Source organism: Odocoileus virginianus, chromosome 15 (genome assembly GCF_023699985.2).
Source record: "Odocoileus virginianus isolate 20LAN1187 ecotype Illinois chromosome 15, Ovbor_1.2, whole genome shotgun sequence".
NCBI lineage: Eukaryota > Metazoa > Chordata > Mammalia > Artiodactyla > Cervidae > Odocoileus > Odocoileus virginianus.
Window position 1 is genome coordinate 65363188 of NC_069688.1, and position 18964 is coordinate 65382151.

An 18964-nucleotide genomic window follows, 5' to 3' on the forward strand; every position below is an offset into this window, starting at 1 on the left:
AATCTTAATAAGTATAAGAATAATAAAGCAAAATTACTCCAAACCCCAAAACAAAACCAGAGAATACAAAATTGGCAAGGGAGGGCCGAGAAATGTCAAGATTCATTTACTAAAGTTAAGTGCTAACGGTTCCAGCTGACTTCCTTCTGAAATAAATTTTCTGAGAAACTGTTGCAAACGGAGAGACGGAGCAGCCAGCGGGCTGAGGCCGCAGACGCCACAGTGCTTCGAGGCGCTGCTTCTGCTCAAAGTCTCCCACTCGTCACAGCTGCTCCCTACACTCCTCGAGGCAACACACAGTTACTCTTCTGTTTGTAGGATAAAAACACGGTTTATGTAAGCAAAATCCATCAGTTGGCACTGGAAAGCCTGACTAATGACTTCTGGAAACACTATTCTTTAAAAATGATTTTGCTTATGTATCTTGTCTTTCACTCCCTGTCCCTCCAAACTTTGAAGGCTGAGTCTCTGTTCCTCAGCACCACTGGTTTACTCTCTATCTGGAAGACAATCTTCACTTTGTAAGAAAAAGAACAGAGTAAACAGAAGACAATGTAAAACAGTCAGATTAGGTAACAATCACATCTGAACAGAATTCTCTCGTAAACCTAAGTCCAATAAGTGTGAAATAATTCAAAAGACAAATATGTTAGTCCTCTAGGTATATATAGCATCAAGTCTTCATGACTGATCATGAATGATCAACTGCAAAAACTGCCATGGGGAGGGTGAGCGGAGAAATAAGTTGACTATCTTATAAAAGTATAAAGGTATAGATTTGATAGTTTCTAGGGAAGCTCACATTTTTCAAATTAAAATATTCTTAGAAAAAGCACTGCAAGGAAGGAGTAAAATGTTACCTAACAGGTATCTTTAAACGGCCTAACGCAGTGCTGGAGTGGCAAGCGGCCGAGAGGAGCTACCCCATGCCCGAGGTCAGAGACACCCCAGTGAGACGGTAGGTGCTGAGAGAGGGCATCAGACGGGAGGCAGACAGAAACCACAATCACACACAACAGGCCAGTCAGATCACAGGGATCACAGCCTTGTCTAACTCAATGAAACTATGAGCCATGCCCTGTAGGGCCACCCAAGACAGACGGATCATGGTGGAGAGGTCTGACAGAATCTGGTTCACGGAGAAAGGAATGGAAAACCACTTCAGTATTCCTGCCTTGAGAACCCCATGAACAGTATGAAAAGGCAAAAAGATAGGACCCTGAAAGACGGACTCCTCAGGTCAGGAGGTGCCCAATATGCTACTGGAGATCAGTGGAGAAATAACTCCAGAAAGAATGAAGGGATGTAGCCAAAGCAAAAACAACACCCAGCTGTGGATGTGACTGGTGATGAAAGCAAGGTCTGATGCTGTAAAGAGCAATACTGCATAGGAACCTGGAACGTTAGGTCCATGAATCAAGGCAAACTGGAACTGGTCAAACAGGAGATGGCAAGAGTGAACGTCGACACTTTAGGAATCGGAGAGCTAAAATAGACTGGAATGGGTGAATTTAACTCAGATGACCATTATATCTACTACTGTGGGAAGGAATCCCTTAAAAGAAATGGAGTAGCCATGATAGTCAACAAAAGAATCCGAAATGCAGTACTTAGATGCCATCTCAAAAATGATACAATGATCTCTGTTTGTTTCCAAGGCAAACCATTCAATATCACGGTAATCCAAGTCTATGCCCCGACCAGTACCCTGAAGAAGCTGAAGTTGAATGTTCTATGAAGACCTACAAGACCTTTTAGAACTAACACCCAAAAAAGATATGCTTTTCATTGTAGGGGACTGGAATGCAAAAGTAGTAAGTCAAGAAACACCTGGAGTAACAGGCAAATTTGGCCTTGGAGTGCAGAATGAAGCAGGGCAAAGGCTAACAGAGTTTTGCTAAAAGAATGCACTAGTTATAGCAAACACCCTCTTCCAACAACACAAGACTCTAAACATGGACATCACCAGATGGTCAACACCTAAATCAGATTGATTATATTCTTTGCAGCCAAAGATGGAGAAGCTCTATACAGTCAGCAAAAACAAGACCGGGAGCTGACTGTGGCTCAGATCATGAACTCCTTATTGCCAAATTCAGACTTAAATTGAAGGAAGTAGGGAAAATCACTAGACCATTCAGGTATGACCTAAATCAAATTCCTTATGACTATACAGTGGAAATGGGGAATATATTTAAGGGACTAGATCTGATAGACAGAGTGCCTGATGAACTATGGACAAGAGGTTCATAACATTGTACACGAGACAGGGATCAAGACCATCCACATGGAAAAGAAATGCAAAAAGGCAAAATGGTTGTCTGAGGAGGCCTTATAAATAGCTGTGAAAAGAAGAGAAGCGAAAAGCTAAGGAGAAAAGATAAGATATTCCCATTTGAATGCAGAGTTCCAAAGAGTAGCAAGGAGAGATAAGAAAGCCTTCCTTAGTGATCAATGCAAAGAAATAGAGGAAAACAACGAATGGGAAAGACTAGAGATCTCTTCAAGAAAATTAGAGCTATCAAGGGAACATTTCATGCAAAGATGGGCACAATAAAGGATGGAAATGGTATGGACCTAACAGAAGCAGAAGATATTAAGAAGAGGTGGCAAGGATACACAGAAGCACTGTACAAAAAAGATCTTCATGACCCAGATAATCATGATGGTGTGATCACTCACTTAGAGCCAGACATCCTCGAATGTGAAGTCAAGTGGGCCTTAGGAAGCATCACTATGAACAAAGCTAGTGGAGGTGATGGAATTCCAGTTGAGCTATTTCAAATCCTCAAAGATGATGCTGTGAAAAGTGTTGCACTCAATATGCCAGCAAATTTGGAAAACTCAGCAGTGGCCACAGGACTGGAAAAAGTCAGTTTTTTTTTTTTTTTTCATTTATTTTTATTAGTTGGAGGCAAAAGGTCAGTTTTCACTGCAATCCCAAAGAATTCTCAAACTACCACACAACTGCACACTCATTTCACACGCTAGTAAAGTAATACTCAAAATTCCAAGCCATGCATCAACAGTATGTGAACCGTGAGCTTCTAGATGTTCAAGCTGGATTTAGAAAAGGCAGAGGGACCAGAGATCAAATTGTCAACATCCGCTGGATCATTGAAAAAGCAAGAGAGTTCCAGAAAAACATCTATTCTGCCTTATTGACTATGCCAAAGCCTTTGACTGTGTGGATCACAATAAACTGTGGAAAATTCTGAAACAGATGGGAACACCAGACCACCTGACCTGCCTCTTCAGAAACCTGTATGCAGGTCGGGAAACAATAGTTAGAACTGGACATGGAACAACAGACTGGTTCCAAACAGGAAAAGGAGTACATCAAGGCTGTATATTGTCACCCTGCTTATTTAACTTATATGCAGAGTACATCATGAGAAACACTGGGCTGGAGGAAACACAAGCTGGAATCAAGATTGCTGGGAGAAATATCAATAACCTCAGATATGCGGATGACACCATCCTTATGGCAAAAAGTGAAGAAGAACTAAAGAGCCTCTTGATGAAAGTGAAAGAGGAGAGTGAAAAAGCTTTAAGCTCAACATTCAGAAAACTAAGATCATGGCAACTGGTCCCATCACTTCATGGCAAATAGATGGGGAAACAGTGGAAACAGTGGCTGACTTTATTTTTTTGGGCTCCAAAATCACTGCAGATGGTGACTGCAGCCATGATATTAAAAGACGCTTACTCCTTGGAAGGAAAGTTATGACCAAACTAGACAGCATATTAAAAAGCAGAGACATTACTTTGCCAACAAAGTCAAAGCTATGGTTTTTCCAGTGGTCATGTATGGATGTGAGAGTTGGAGTATAAAGAAGACTGAGTGCTGAAGAATTGATGCTTTTGAACTGTGGTGTTGGAGAAGACTCTTGAGAGTCCTTTGGACTGCAAGGAGGTCCAACCAGTCCATCCTAAAGGAGATGAGTCCTGGGTGTTCACTGGAAGGACTGATGTTGAAGCTGAAACTCCAATACTTTGGCCACTTAATGCGAAGAGCTGACTCATTTGAAAAGACCCTGATGCTGGGAAAGATTGAAGGTGGGAAGAGAAGGGGATGTCAGAGGATGAGATGGTTGGATGGCATCACTGATTGGATGGACATGAGTTTGGGTAGACTCTTGGGAGTTGGTGATGGACAGGGAGGCCTGGTGTGCTGCAGACCATGGGGCTGCAAAGAGTTGGAAACGACTGAGTGACTGAACTGAACTGAGCTGAAAAGGCATAATCGGGGGCAAATTTTTCCCGCTCTTTTCTAAGATTTCAAAGTTTTATATAATAGCAGAATATTACTTTTGAAATAGCAAAAAGTGTAATTTAAAAGTCTTTAAAATATTGTAAAGTAATTAGCCTCCAACTAATAAAAATAAATGAAAAAAAATTCTTTTTTTTTTTTATTATAAAAATTCTTAAAGAAGAAAAAAAAAGTCTTTAAGTCAAAGCAATTTTAAGGAAGAAATATGAAGCTGGAGAAATCAGGCTCTGTGACTTCAGACTATACTCCAAAACCACAGTAAACAAAATAGTATGGTACTGGCACAAAGACAGAAATACAAATCAATGGAACAGGATAAAAGTCCAGAAATAAACCCTTGCGCCTATGGTCAATTAACCTATGACAAAGGAGGCCAGAATATACAATGGAGAAAAGATAGTCTTTCCAATAAGTGGTGCTGAGAAAACTGGGCAGCTCCCTATAAAAGAATGAAATTAAACCATTCTCTAACACCAAATACAACAGCAAACTCAAAATGGATTAAGGATCTAAATGCAAGACCAGATACTACAAAACTTGAAGAAAACAATAGAATGATCCTAGACAGAAAACACTATGACATAAATCACAGCAATATCTTTTTGTATCCTTTCCTCGAGTAATGGAAATAAAAACAAAAATAAACAAATGGGACTTAAACTTAAAAGCTTTTGCACAGCAAATGAAACAATAACCTACAGAATGGGAGACAATATTTGCAAACTATGTGACTGACAAGGGATTGATTTCCCAAATATACAAACAGCTCACATAGCTCAGTGTCAAAAAAACAAACAATACAATTAAAAAACTGGGCATAAAATCTAGACAGACACCTGTGCAAAAAAGACATACAGATGGCCAACAGGCACACGAACAATGCTCAACATCACTAATTATTAGAGACATGTAAATCAAAACTAAAATGAGGTTATCACCCCACTCCAGTTGAAATAACCATCATCAAAAGTGTACATACATTAAATGCTAGAGAGGGTGTGGAGAAAAAAGAACCCTTCCACAGTACTGATGAGAATATAAATTAGTAGAACTACTATGGAGAACAGTACGGAGGTTCCTTAGAAAACTAAATACAGAGTTACCATGATTCAGCAATCCCACTCCTGGGCATATATTTGCAGAAAAACATAATTCCAAAAGATACATGCACTCCAGTGTTCGTTAGCAACAGTATTTACAATGGCAGGACACGGAAGCAACCTAAATATCCAGCGACAAATGAATGGATAAAGATGTGGACTACAATCAACTATTACTCAGCCATAAAGAACAAAATAATGCCAGCTGCAGCAACGTGGAGGCCCTAGAGATGATCACACTGAGCAAGAAGGCCAGAGAAAGACAGATATCACATGGCATTCTCTATACGTGCTATATATATATACACACACACCCCAACGAACTTATTTACAGGACAGAAACAGACCCACAGACACAGAAAACAAACCTGCAGTTACCAGAGGGGAAACGGGGGAAGGCGTAAGCTAGGAGCTTGGGATTAGCACAGATGCACTGTTACACAGAAAAGAGGTGGCCAGCGAGGACCTACTGTATATATGGCACAGTGAGCGACACCCAGCCCTCTGTAATAACCCACATAATCTGAAAGAGAACATATGTATGTGGAACAGAATCACTGTGCTGCACGTCCTTGAAGCTAACACAACACTATGAATCAAAAGTAATTCAAAAAAATATATATGCAGCTTATATTTGAAAAAAGAAGTCTGTTAGATAATAATGAAAAGCAAGTCCTCAGATCTATAGTTTCTAATGTATTCTTTACGTTGATAAAGAAACTTTATGAAGTTTATAGATTTGTTCTTGAGCAAAGTAACAAGAATGACAGTAACAGTGCTTTACCTGCTCCCTTCCGTGGGAGTTCCATGTTCCACTGGGGCTTCGTGGTGGGCGCGCCATCACAGCCTGCGGAGTGCTGGGGTATCAGAGCAGATCTCGAGTTAGCTGGCCGATATTTGGAGAGCCCTAAGATGCAAAAAGAGGAAAACTGGGGATTTATTTACTTCCCAAAAGAAGAAAACAGTCTACCTTAAAACCAGTATCAGTTCAACAGTAAAACTCTAATAATAAAAAGAATACTATTTTTTAAAACCACTGAAGAGCCCATTTGATTTAATCCTTTGTCATGGTTCCAATATACTTAAGTCTGAGAAAAATAAACATTCAAGAAAGACAGTTCACCTGACTGAACTGCTGAATACATAAACTGGAGTCTATATTCTGGAGAACCATGTCATGTCATGTTTTTTATTATTTATGTGGAACTTTGCATACAGTTAAGCATGGCTGTTTTCTCCCCAAAATTTATTAATAAATTCCATTACAATATTTAACTAACAGATCAAAATAATTTAGGGATTATAGAACATATTTAAAACATGAAACGTTGTAATGGTAAAACATGAAGAGCACTGTTGTATCAGGAGACCCAGGTTCTAACGCCAAATCATCCACAAGTTAAATACACAGTCCAGGTAAGACATTTCTTTCTTTGTGTCTCATTTTCATTTGTCACATGGAAAAGTCTAGGATTTGGATCTAGCACTGAGGTGGCTATTACTAGGGTGTGTCATTGAGGGCAAAGTATTTCATATATCTCTGCTTAAATTTACTTATCCATAAAATTGACAGAATAGAAAAATAATTGTTAAGGCTGCTTATGATTATGAAAGCCAAAGAATTTATGACCTTTCAGTTTTCAAATATAATTAGGTTCATATTCTCTTTGTTGCCAATTCTTAAATTCTACTAGTTCATCCCAGATTACTAGATAGTAAAAAGTAATTTAGATCTTACAAACAAAACTGAACAAAAAGCCAAACAAAAAGCATACCAAGGTGGGTAAGGGAGAGGTGCACAAATATAACATGCTTAAAAAAAACCCATTCAAACACAAAGATCATGAAAGATAACCACATCCAGCATGAATTATAAACAGGATTTTCCAGTAAAAAGAAACAGGAATCAGGAATAGTACCTACTCCTAACAACAACAAAAAAAGCCATATTCATAATTAAAGAAATATAAACTTGAATTATAATGATAATCATAATTAATAATCATTTAAAATGGTAATTATAGTTAAGTATCCTTTAAGTTATCACAATGACAATAAAACAGTATATGAAGTACAAAGCATGATGATAAATACTGATCTTCATGTATCAACATGGGTGAATTTCAGCAGCATAACGTTGAGTGAAAAAAAGCCAAGTCATATTGAGTATCACACAGTTTTCACATAATTCAAAAACTAAAGGCAAAGTAAACATATAGATCATATATCTGTGTGGTACACTGTAAAGAAAAGCAACAGAATGCTGAAGAAAAAACAGCTGAGACACCATTTACTCGCAAGGCAGAGAGGTGAACAGAATAGGGAGGGAAGCACAGTGAGAACGGCCACAGAATGGAGAACGCTACACAGGTTAAGGGTGGGGGGCAGGTTCACCAAGACCTGCTTTATTACTATATTTCACAACTACAAGCAAGTCATACCAAAGCTTCACTTCTGAAAACTGCTGATCATATGAACTAGGTATGATCTCTTCAAAAAGCATTATGGCAGTAACACCAAGAGTATGAAAATCTTCTAAAGATAAGTATCTTAAAATAAAGCTAAAATTAATCTTTTTACCAAAAATATATTTTAAGGGATTTATCCTAAGAATTTGACAAAAAAAGAAACAGAAGCTTCTGTATGAAGACACTCAAGAGAGAATTACTTGCATAAAATTAAAATCAGAAACAAATGCCTGCCCACAGGGAAATAATAAGGTAAATTAAAGTTTATCAACTCAATACTGTCTCAGGTAATATTTTCAATGGAAAAGATTAGGATGTTTGAGAGGTGTATGTAAAAATCTATAACATGACATATTACATGGAACAAGCAGTCAAGAAGAGAAACTAGTTGCATTACGGGCTGCATTAGTTGTAGTCAAGAAGTTGCATATATAATTATAGTTACATTATTTAAAAAAAAACAGACCTCTTATTTTATTTTGAGGTTAAGTCTAAACTTCAAAAAACAAAGAAACAAAAAAACAGAAATTAAAGCTACTGGAAGGAATCTGATGAATGGATTTTTGAAAAAACAAATCTAGAGCAAGCCAAATATTTAAAAAGAACCAAAACAAAGTAAAAAATCAAAAGAAATACTTTAAAAAAATTTATCCCTTTGCTGATACGTGTTATCTGATACAATCTAGTATTTTATACTGGCTAACTCTAAACTTCATAGCTATTCTCTTGACAATAAAGCAAACACACCTTCCAACAGTGATATCATGCGAACTCTCTCCATCACCCCAGTGGATGCAGGACAGCATCTTACCTGGAGTTGATGGCCTTTCAAGCATGTTTAAATGATGGGAAATGAATGCCTGGCTATCATGAACAGTATCCATATCAATCTCTTCCTCGTCTTGAGAACTTGAAAACTGTAAGACAAACAAAACAAAGCAAGAAAGAAGCCATTATATCACTTTGTGCCTGGATTTTTACTCTCAGGAAAGGTAACAGAAAAGCCACAGGACATAGCCCCAAATCATTGAAAAGGAAAAGTAGTCCTCTTCTCAAAAAGCATTAGGAGAAAGAGAAGATGACGTGGCCCAGCCTCCAGAAGCAGCTGCCTGGGAGCCACTGGAGTGTGACAGTGGCTGGGGTCTGCCCCACGCGTGGCGACAGCAGTGTGCTGTGTGGGCGGTGCACACAGACAGGAGCGGCGTGTGGGAACAGGAGTCTGAGCATCGCCGGCGTGTCTGAGGCGGACACTGGCATCCTTTGACGGGTGGGGCTGCCCCATCTGTCCTGCTGCGGGAAGACCACAGTGAGTGGTCACGAGGTGCCAGGCAGGTGAGCGCCCTATGCTGCTCACACAGGTGGAGCCTGCATGTCTTACTCTGATTTTGAGTCTGACTTTACTGCTATCCTCATTCTTCTCCAGTATTTGACCAGGCTCTAGTGGGGACCCCAGTGGTGTGTCAGCCTTCCTCTTCACTCCCTGCTGATGAGCTGACATATTACATGAGGCTTCCTTGGCAAGGTGATCATCTTCCTGTGGCAATATTCAAGATCAAAATTAGATTCCTGAAGACAAGTAGCTCACGTTATAGCTGAAAACTAAGACCTACAGCAACCATGCACATTAGAACATGCCCAGTGCCTCAAAGTTATCAGCAATGGGCTCTAGATGAACCTCATTCTCTCCTATCTGCTGGTCTTTCTGGGAGGAGAAGGGAGATATTAAAGGGAACTTTAAAAACTTTCCCCAAAGCATATACCTTTTGGTGTCATTTTCTCCTCTTATCCTGAAGACTCCAAGTATGAAAGTGGATAAATCAACATATATGGACAAGAATTATAAACATATTCATTTCCACTGGCTTATAAATAGTCAGATTTTAAAAGAGCTCTTTAATGAGACCTTTTTTCCCTATGAAAAGATTTGTCTTACTTCTTCATAACCCGAACTCTAGGATACATCTTAAATTTACAACAAATAAGTATGATTATATTTCAGAAAACCTAGGTGAATAATTTCTTTTAAATGACTATTACTAACTAGCATAAAGAGAAATTTAAGTTTTAAAGTGTCAAAACACCAGTAGGGTATTGCCAGGCAAGTAATCTGGTCTAAATATTGGTGAAAAATGAAGCTTGAAGCACTGGGGATCTTGTGTCAACAATGAGCAAGACACTTCTGGGAAACTTTCTTTAAATTATAGTAAATTAATTGATATGGATCCTGAAGGTCTTTCTACAATAAAGTTTCATAATTTCACAATGAAACTTTAAAAAAACAAATAAAAGTTTTTTTAAAAGCAAATACATACACATATACATAAACTAAAAAAAAATAATGCATTTCTCCTCCCCCAATCAGCAGATTACATGTTCACCAGACCACTCATTATTATCTAATTATTTACTAATGATTCAATAAGCAGTTGTCAGGCACTTTTCATAGGTTTGGAATGATGCTATTAATGCAAAGTAGCAAAAAAAGAGAAAAGTCAAGGTCCTGTGTTCAAGACAGCCTGCCATTACAGTGTACAGACAAGTTCAGTTAATACGTAATTGGTTAAATGTTCAATTTTCTACTACGCCAAGGAGACATTTTACGCTCAGGCACAGAAAGTCACTGCCACCACAAGAGGGGTAAGTGGACTGGCATCTCAGCACCTGTCGCGTCGCCATCACAGCTGTCAGCAGCACTTCAGAAACTGCAAAGTGCCAAGACAATGTCAGCCAGCACTTTTTTAAAATGGTGCGAGAAGCTGTTAGTGGCTCTAAAATCCACTAGTTCTAAAGAAATAATTCTCTTCTTCGGAGCTCTAAATAATAAAACTATTGATACTTTTTCCATATCACGTGTGATTCTTACAGGGTTCTGGAATCCAACTAGCTGTGCGTGACTACTTGGATTCACTGCAGCTTCTTGGTTGCCTGCTATGGCCTCTGGAATGATGGTTGGATTCAAGACAGCTTTTTTCTCTTTCAGATTAAGGACCAAGCCAAGTTCTGGCAAGGGCAAGCAGGAAGGTCTGCTGAGGCCAAAGAGCGTGACATACAGGTCCACAGCGCCACACCGCAGCCTCCAGTCGTGTGCCGCGCCTAGGGGCAAGCAACAGGGACACCAGGTCAGAGTGCACATCCACCCACACATCTCCACACGCCCGGAGGCTGCACCAAGGCAAGGGAAGAAGATCAGGACGGCGAAGAGGGGCCTCCTACTGACCTGGGCTCCGGGGGCAAGCCCTCTGCTGTGAAGATGCTTCCTACCCTAACACCAGGTACCTCCACACTGTCACAGAAACCACGAATGTCCTAAGGAAACAATGAATCTTACAACTGAAAAAATCTATTTCATTCTCCTACGAAATAAAAATTAGACACCTACCATACTCAGAATCTCAAAGTAATAAATCTGAGCATTCAAGTTTGTTTCCAGGGGTGGGGTTCACGAGGCTCTTGGTGTGCCATCTCCCCAGCATGCTATTAAAGAAGAAAATCGGACAAAGGGAACAGGGAATGAATGGATGTGGAGCAGTCAACCGAGGAGGAAGAATTAAAAGGAAGATTTAAAGCCAGAAAAAAAAAAATACTATTTTTGGAGTATTAAGACTTATATTGGGCTTTCCTGGTGGCTCAGATGATAATCTGCCTGCAATTCAGGAGACCTGGGTTCGATCCCTGGGTTGGGAAGATCCCCTGGAGAAGGGAATGGCAACCCACTCCAGTATTCTGGCCTGGAGAATTTCATGGACAGAGGAGCCTGGTGGGCGGTAGTCTGTGAGATGGCAAAACAGTCGGACATGATTTAGCAGCTAAACAACAACTGGAACAGGTAAGTAACTGTTATATGAACTATATGCAAAGAAAATCCACATGGATTTTCAACTGTCAGAGGATTACAATTTACAGAGTTCATACTACATATACTGCTCTGTATTAGGCACTTGGCGCATCATGAAACAGCTCTCAGTCTTACTTGAGACATCTTCAATTTTGCTACTACGTGATAAGGGAACAACAGATACACAATACTGCTTGAAGCAAGAGGAAACAGCAGGAGCTCTGAGAAGCATGAGTTTTTATATCTTAAAAACTACAGAGAAACCAGAAATGGGAACAGTACAGAGTGAAGGTAAGGATTTTACACTGGAAATCCATTTCCTTCTCTGGAATATCCGTACCTGGACACTTTAATGGACTGAAATTGCCCAGTGTTTTGGGGGCCCTCGTTACTCTCCTCCTCAATGCTTTTCACACATGGAAAGGCTCCACAGAGGACAGGGGTCGGACTCCTGGACCTTCATCACAGCGGCTGGAGGGACTCAGCCCTCTAAAGAATGGAATGAAGGCTGCCGAGACAGCGAGCCCGCCGTGTCCACCACTCGGGTAGCGCAGGAAAAGATGCCCATCCCAGACACTCTATCAGTAAAGAAGCCAGAAGGGCTTAGGGTGCATTTACGACTGGAATAAGACTAAACCTTGAAGGTGAGTACTGCCCAATTATGTCAACTGCAAATAATGATTATGGAATCTTTACATACTGTAGATGAAATCAAAACCAGTCAGGCAACTGAGTATGAACTCTTCAAAAGTTTTTTTTTAAAAAGCGTTATCTCAGCTTTAAAAAGCAGGTGGGAAATGTATATTCTGGTGAGCTAGGGTGTCCTGTGCCCTGAAGGTCCGCTAAGGACCGTGAGGTGGCACAGGCCATGAAGGCCGCTAAAGTCCCCAGTCCCTAGAGCAGGCGTGCTGTTACTTTGTATTTCTGTGTGGGCTTTGGGTTTGGATTGGTAAAGGTTTCAGCAGGTCTGCAATCTGGATGGAGGAAGCAGCATTATTCTATTCTTAAGAGAGGACCTTGACTGTTTTCCCCCTCCTCAAAAACCTGAGTTATAAATATTACAACTTAAGGCTGATAGGATGGAGCTAAAATATAAGCAGTGCTTCTGTTAAAATTATAAAACAAAAAAATGAGAACACTGTATTTCAAAACCATGGAATAAAATCTTAAAATGGTTGTCACTTGACAGTGGCATTAAGTGGCAGAGTCAGAAAAGATGAACAGGAAGATCAGGACAGAACTAACCACATGGCAGTCATGCTTGTGAAGCCTAGCTGTACACATTCTAAGCTTCTGTCATCGAAACAGAGTGACGAGTTTACTGCAAAATGTCCTTGGGACTTCCCTGACTGTCCAGTGGTTAGCACTCTAAGCTTCCACTGCAGGGGTCATGGGCTCAAACCCTTGTCGGGGAATCAAGATTTCCAAGCACAACCAAGGAAAAGAAAAATGCCCTGAAAATGGTGCCTCGATCAGCTTTAAAAGCAACCACCTCAGATAATGAAAGAATGATCTTTCCTAAGATCAGATTTGTTATCTGAGGGATTTGTCTTCAGATACTTTCTGATTTGAGCAGAGACCATCGGCCCTGAGCACTGCCTTTCTGACTGGGAGGCAGGGCTGATCCCAAAGCATAACTGCAAATGAGAACCCAAGGCCAGCACTGCTATGAGGGGAAAGGATTACGACTCTTTTCTTGGCGCGGGGGTGGCATACATGAGTGTTCCTTGCCATTTACGTGACTGAGCTGGGAGGGGCAGCTGGCAGATTAAATAAGTCTTCAGAATGCTGCAGCTGAGGGTAAAAACCAGGAACTGTCTCAGGCAATCCTCTAATCAATCTTCCCTGTCTAATGCTCAATGTTCTCCAAAAACATTAAAAAGAAAACCAAAAACCTTCTCAATTATTTGAGCCACTCCTACTGTTCATATTGTTCTGTTCCCATTTATTTATAGATCTGAAGAACAAGAGTAGAGAACTGTTTATGCCGATGGCTTCACTGATCTGTTCTGTTTAGATTATTAGCACAGAGAATTCCAAACCGAAGCAGTAACTGCGCTTTATTTTGAACACTAACAAAAATAAATACTAAACATCAATCAGAGCTTCAATTTGTACAACCACAATCTTCCAATGGAGTTCAAACGTTTTAACAGAGATTGTCCCATTAATTTTAAACACACATTTATTGTGCCCATGAGATCTTCCCTAAGAAGTGATGTGCAACTTCTCCGTACTTCATTATGACTTTCTGTGCAGTTGTACTCCATCGCAATCATGGAATCAAGCGTTCTTGCTAAGAATATATTCAACACAGTACAGTTCATGCCACATATTAACTGCTGAATGATCCTTTAAAAATTTATGAACTTGTGTGCTCATTTCTTGGATCTAAATGACAGTAATCATAACATTCTTTTAGGTAACCACAAGCAGCAAAATATAGAACATCATGTAAACACCAGCAATCATTCTTCTAGGTACTAGGGAAAACATGAGAATAATAATTTGGCAATATTGATATAAACTGGGTTATGTGCTATTTTGTAAAGATTTTGAGGACAAGGGCCATTTTATTTTCAATTTTATTATATTTCAGTGAAATATCTACTATGGTGCCTTTACTTGGGGGTATTGTACTATGATTATGAAACTGAGGGGCAGAAGTCACACAACTGCTTAACATCTCAATGTTAGTAAATTAAATAATTTTTGAAAAAGAATCAGAACTTGTTATTTAGGTAGGATTCAGTGAAGTAGTCACTACTGAGATAAGCAAACAAGTTATCTTCCAATACTTTAGAGAGAAGGTAAAGTGACATATTTATGACAATGAATACCCACTGCTCCCTCACCATCTGTCTGTAGCAACTCATCTCTAAGCCAAACACTTTCAGTCTAGCTTTAGATTGAATTTTAAATCAAAACCAATATTACAATTTCAACATATCGGAGACATAAGGCAAATTTTCTCTACATATATATTACAGTTACAACCCTACAGGAAAAGATTAGCAATTCAATTAAACAAGAATGTCAGAGAATATGAACAATTTACAAAATAGGAACTACAGATAGCTCACATATATGAGAAGTACTCAACGTAATATCATCAGTATGTTAGCGTAACAACCTTTCTGAGCACTTAATATGAACTAGTCACTGCATTTTACAAATAATAACTCATTTAATTTTCAGTTTGCAGAAGTAGCTATCATCATAACTCTATTTTAAAAATGAGAAAATCATAGGCTTAGACAAATCACACTGAGAGCAAGGCATTCAGCTGAGGTTTAACCCTCAGCAAACTGATTTCAGAGCTCAGGCCTGGGAGCACTGACCGCCTCCCGACCTCACTCAGATGATGTAAAGTAAAACTGTGATGGTGAGACACCATGACCTCCAAGGTGCAGAATGCTAACATTACATGCCGCCCTGAAAAGGATACGTAAGGAATTGGTTACCTCTGGGAAAGGCCACTAGGAGGACTAGCGAAAAGAGAAAGAAGACTTATTTTTCAACCCTCTGTAAACTTCTGAAATAAAAACAAGCGTAATACTGTGCAAGTTCATGTTTACAGCTCTTTAAACATCTGAGACACTTTCACTAAATTAGCAATTTTGTTTCCTCAACTACCCTGTGGGGCAAAGTGAGTGGCTATGCCCTTAGCAAATGTTATCGCAGCCACCACTGTGAAGCCAAGTATGGTAAGTAGTCTCCTTAAAAAAAAAAAAAAAAAAAAAAAGGCCACTGCTCTCTTACCAGAATTCATAAGTTTCCAAAGTTGATCTACCAAAGCTTCATTGCATAAGGGAGACTCCATGCTCTTAGTAAAGGGTGGGTTTTTAGTCAACATATTTAGAATTTTATGTCTGAAAGATAAGGAAAAATTAAATTTTTGCTAACCGTGAAATAAAAACATTTGAAAACGATCTCAAGTTTCTCCATCTTATTTTATCACCTCTCTTCTTAGACTAAGAACTTTCTCAAACATTTAAAAATAATTCAACAGCTTTTGGAGTTTTTTTCTACATACAGTTGTTACTACAGAGATAAAATTACTTTTCTTTAACATATGAATTAAGTTAAACATATGTGATTAGAAGGGGAAAATATATAATAATACATATATAATAAAATATATAATATACATAACTACCACTTGCTTAACATATTAATCATATACAAAGCATCATACTAAATGCAGTGGCAAACGACACAGTTCTCTGTCTTTTTAAAATTTATGTTCCCATGGGGGAATTTTTTTTTTTTTTACTAAAAAAAAAAAAATTAAACTATAAAATTAATATTTATATACATGGGTAGTATGCATATACTTGGGTAAGGGAACAACTGTAGGATTTTATGGACAACTATTACTTGATGAACCTAACCTAGAGCAGGGAATCAGGAAAGTATCCTTACAGAAATGATGTTCAAACTTACCTCTAAAGCATAAAGGGGTAATTATAAGTAATTTGTTTCTTTTCCTCCAAATTTTAAGGTTTCAGCCCCCAAATTCTGCAGAGCTTTATCTAACTCTAGTGATCTATCTAAATCAGTAACCCTGATATATATAATAACAAAGAAAAATTTTTTAATGTTAAAAGAGAGAAATTTTAAAAATCTGTATTTTTAAAAAGAATTAATTCTTATTAAAGGCCATTTTACTATTAGGAGTTTAAAAATCAACCAAAAGCCATAAAAATAAAATGCTATATTTGAGGCAGAAGAAAGGAATGTCACTTATGTTAAGAGAGACAGAAATAGCAGAAATAGAAATGTCTGCCTATCTTTAAGACTAAGAATCCTATCCAATTACAGCAGAATACAGCAGTTCTATATGATGGTTACTCTGTGAGTTTAAATAATAGAACAGATTGAAGGTTGTCAGAGGTGGGGGTGCGGGTGTGGTGACATGGGTAAATGGGGTCAAAGGGTACAAATCTTCACTTATCTTATAAAATAAGTCATGGGGTGATAATGTATAGTATGGTGACTATAGTTAGTAACACTGTGTTGCATATTTGAAAGATGCTAAGAGAACAGATCTTGAAAGTTCTTATAAGAAAAAATACTTGCAATTATGTATGGTAATGGATGTTAACTAAACTTATGATGGTGATCATTTTTCAAAATATACAAATAGAGAATCAATATGCTATACGCCTGAAGCTGTCAATTATACCTCAATAGAGATAGACAGGAAGGGAGGGAGGAAAAGAGAAGGCGATGACGACAGAGAAAAGGACCAAGTTTCATTCAGAGTATAAAAACCAGAAGGGGAAAAAACCCACAAGAAATATAGCAACGGATGTCCCAAGACACCAAATAACACACATACAGTACCGTTAATGTGATAACACTCCTATCCTGTAATCATTCACTGCTATTAAAGCGTTTTAAAGACGTGCTGAATTTTTTTAACTCACTATGAGCTAGATGATATGAAGTAAAGCCTAAGAGGTTCCCTACTGGTGATATAAACTAACTGTCTCAATTATGAAGTAAACATGTCAAATATAATCATGAATATATCTTTAAATAGATTTTCGGCTCACAGTATAAATAAATGTTCTTCAAACTTGAATATTAAAAATTCTACAACATTTCAAAAGCAATCAGATTGTATAGTATCCAATTTAGAAATATAACTTCAAATATTATATAAAATGGTCTTCAGAATGCAGTTTTGATATCTCAGATGTGCCTTAATGTTAGTTCTTGATGTGAATTGAAAACATAAATGAACATATGATAAGCCATGTTTATAATTTCTGTCCCTACTTGCTATCAGGAGCATCTTTTAAACTTTCTAATGTGTCAGCTCTACCAGAGAACAGACAAGGCTGGCTTCCTGATGACGCTCTTTCATGTAAATAGGTACCTCAGAATGGGTGATCTTTCATGTAAATAGGTACCTCAGAATGGGTGATTATGAGATTTTTGTCCACGTCAACCTGATCCTTTGTATATACATCAATCCAAGGACAAATTATTTAAAATACAATTCAGATCACAGATCAAGAACCATGAAATAAAAACAGCAAAACTCTGTGCAAAGAATATTTTTTAATAAGCATTGCTTAAAATGCAAGGTGACTTAACCAGGAGCCTACCACAACTAACCTGAAAAACAACTGTTGCTCAAAGCTTTCTCCATTAGGGAGCTGGAACCTCCTTACATGTTCCTCACATCCAGATGCATGTCAGTGAGGTTAAATCTGTACAGTGTATCTGTATGCCTTTCCAGAAGAAAATATCTGCCAAATGATGTACAAACTCCAGCAAGACAATGCTTCTAGGTCTACATTCTTGTTTCTAGTTGGAATGGCTAAAATCTAAATTATTTTCCAGCTTTCAAATTTCATTTTATGAAACTGAATTATTACAACAAATGAACACAAATTTGAGTCTATTAGGTGTAAAGAAAGGAAGATAGAAATAGTAAAAAAAATTGTAATCCTGCTCAAATACACTATAAATATCCTACTTTGCAAGAGAAAGCAGCAGAAATGAACAAAATGAAGAGAATACAAAAATGAAAATAGTTACTAAATCAGGACTGGAATTTTATTTTCCCTTATTTTCTAAGTTTTTAACAATGTTGTATTATATTTTTTGATCCTAAATCCATTTATTAAAAATTAGGATTTTATGAGTAAGAAAAGGAACAAATGGGATACACCAAAACACTGCTCTTTTAAAACAGAGTTTATCAATTGATAAAGAGGTTTTATGATTTTTTGATACATAAGGGATTTCCCCATGTGTATTGAAAAGGGTTACATAAGCTTTTCTTTAAAAAAATCATGTGTAAAATTCAGGGAATTAACTTAGTAACAATATATCTTTTAAAGTATCTTTCTTTCCAAAGGCAACCCAAATAAAAAACAATATGAGTACCTGGATAAGGTACTCCTATCTATATTTTCAAAAATTAAGACTTAACTCCATGCAAAATTTTCTGAAATTACTTACTTCATGATTTATAAAAACAAAATATTATAGCACAAAAAAACTAACCTTACATAGGGTACAGGGTCATTCTGAATCATGTTAAGTAGCCACTGCAATTCTTCATAACTCCTGTCCACTGAAAATAAAAACAAGGAAATGTATTTGTTGTTAATTATAACAAATTAAACAAGTGACAAACAAGGAGTTCACACTTAGTATTTAGGACTCCGTCTTAGCCAGATTTCTAGTCAGAAATGAAGGATGCAGGCAATTTCTTACATTTTTAATGCAACAGGCTACTTTGCAGATTTTACAAGTATTGTGCTAT

The 18964-nt window shown here is 38.0% G+C and overlaps 1 protein-coding gene across 4 annotated transcripts in view; it reads right to left on the reverse strand.

Moving 5' to 3' along the window:
- TAF2 (TATA-box binding protein associated factor 2) overlaps positions 1 to 18964 on the reverse strand; it is a 78862-nt gene that overhangs the window by 10508 nt on the left and 49390 nt on the right. For 2 of the 4 annotated variants that reach the window (XM_020872154.2, XM_020872155.2), the window contains 6 exons: positions 18703 to 18772; positions 15439 to 15548; positions 10705 to 10934; positions 9220 to 9375; positions 8653 to 8758; positions 6158 to 6280 (listed from right to left, as the gene is read on the reverse strand). In XM_020872154.2, the coding sequence (XP_020727813.2) occupies positions 6158 to 6280; positions 8653 to 8758; positions 9220 to 9375; positions 10705 to 10934; positions 15439 to 15548; positions 18703 to 18772 (795 nt within the window). Of the gene's footprint in view, positions 1 to 6157; positions 6281 to 8652; positions 8759 to 9219; positions 9376 to 10704; positions 10935 to 13710; positions 14068 to 15438; positions 15549 to 18702; positions 18773 to 18964 lie in introns of those variants that run through there. The other 2 variants (XM_070477466.1, XM_070477467.1) reach the window with 2 other exon arrangements.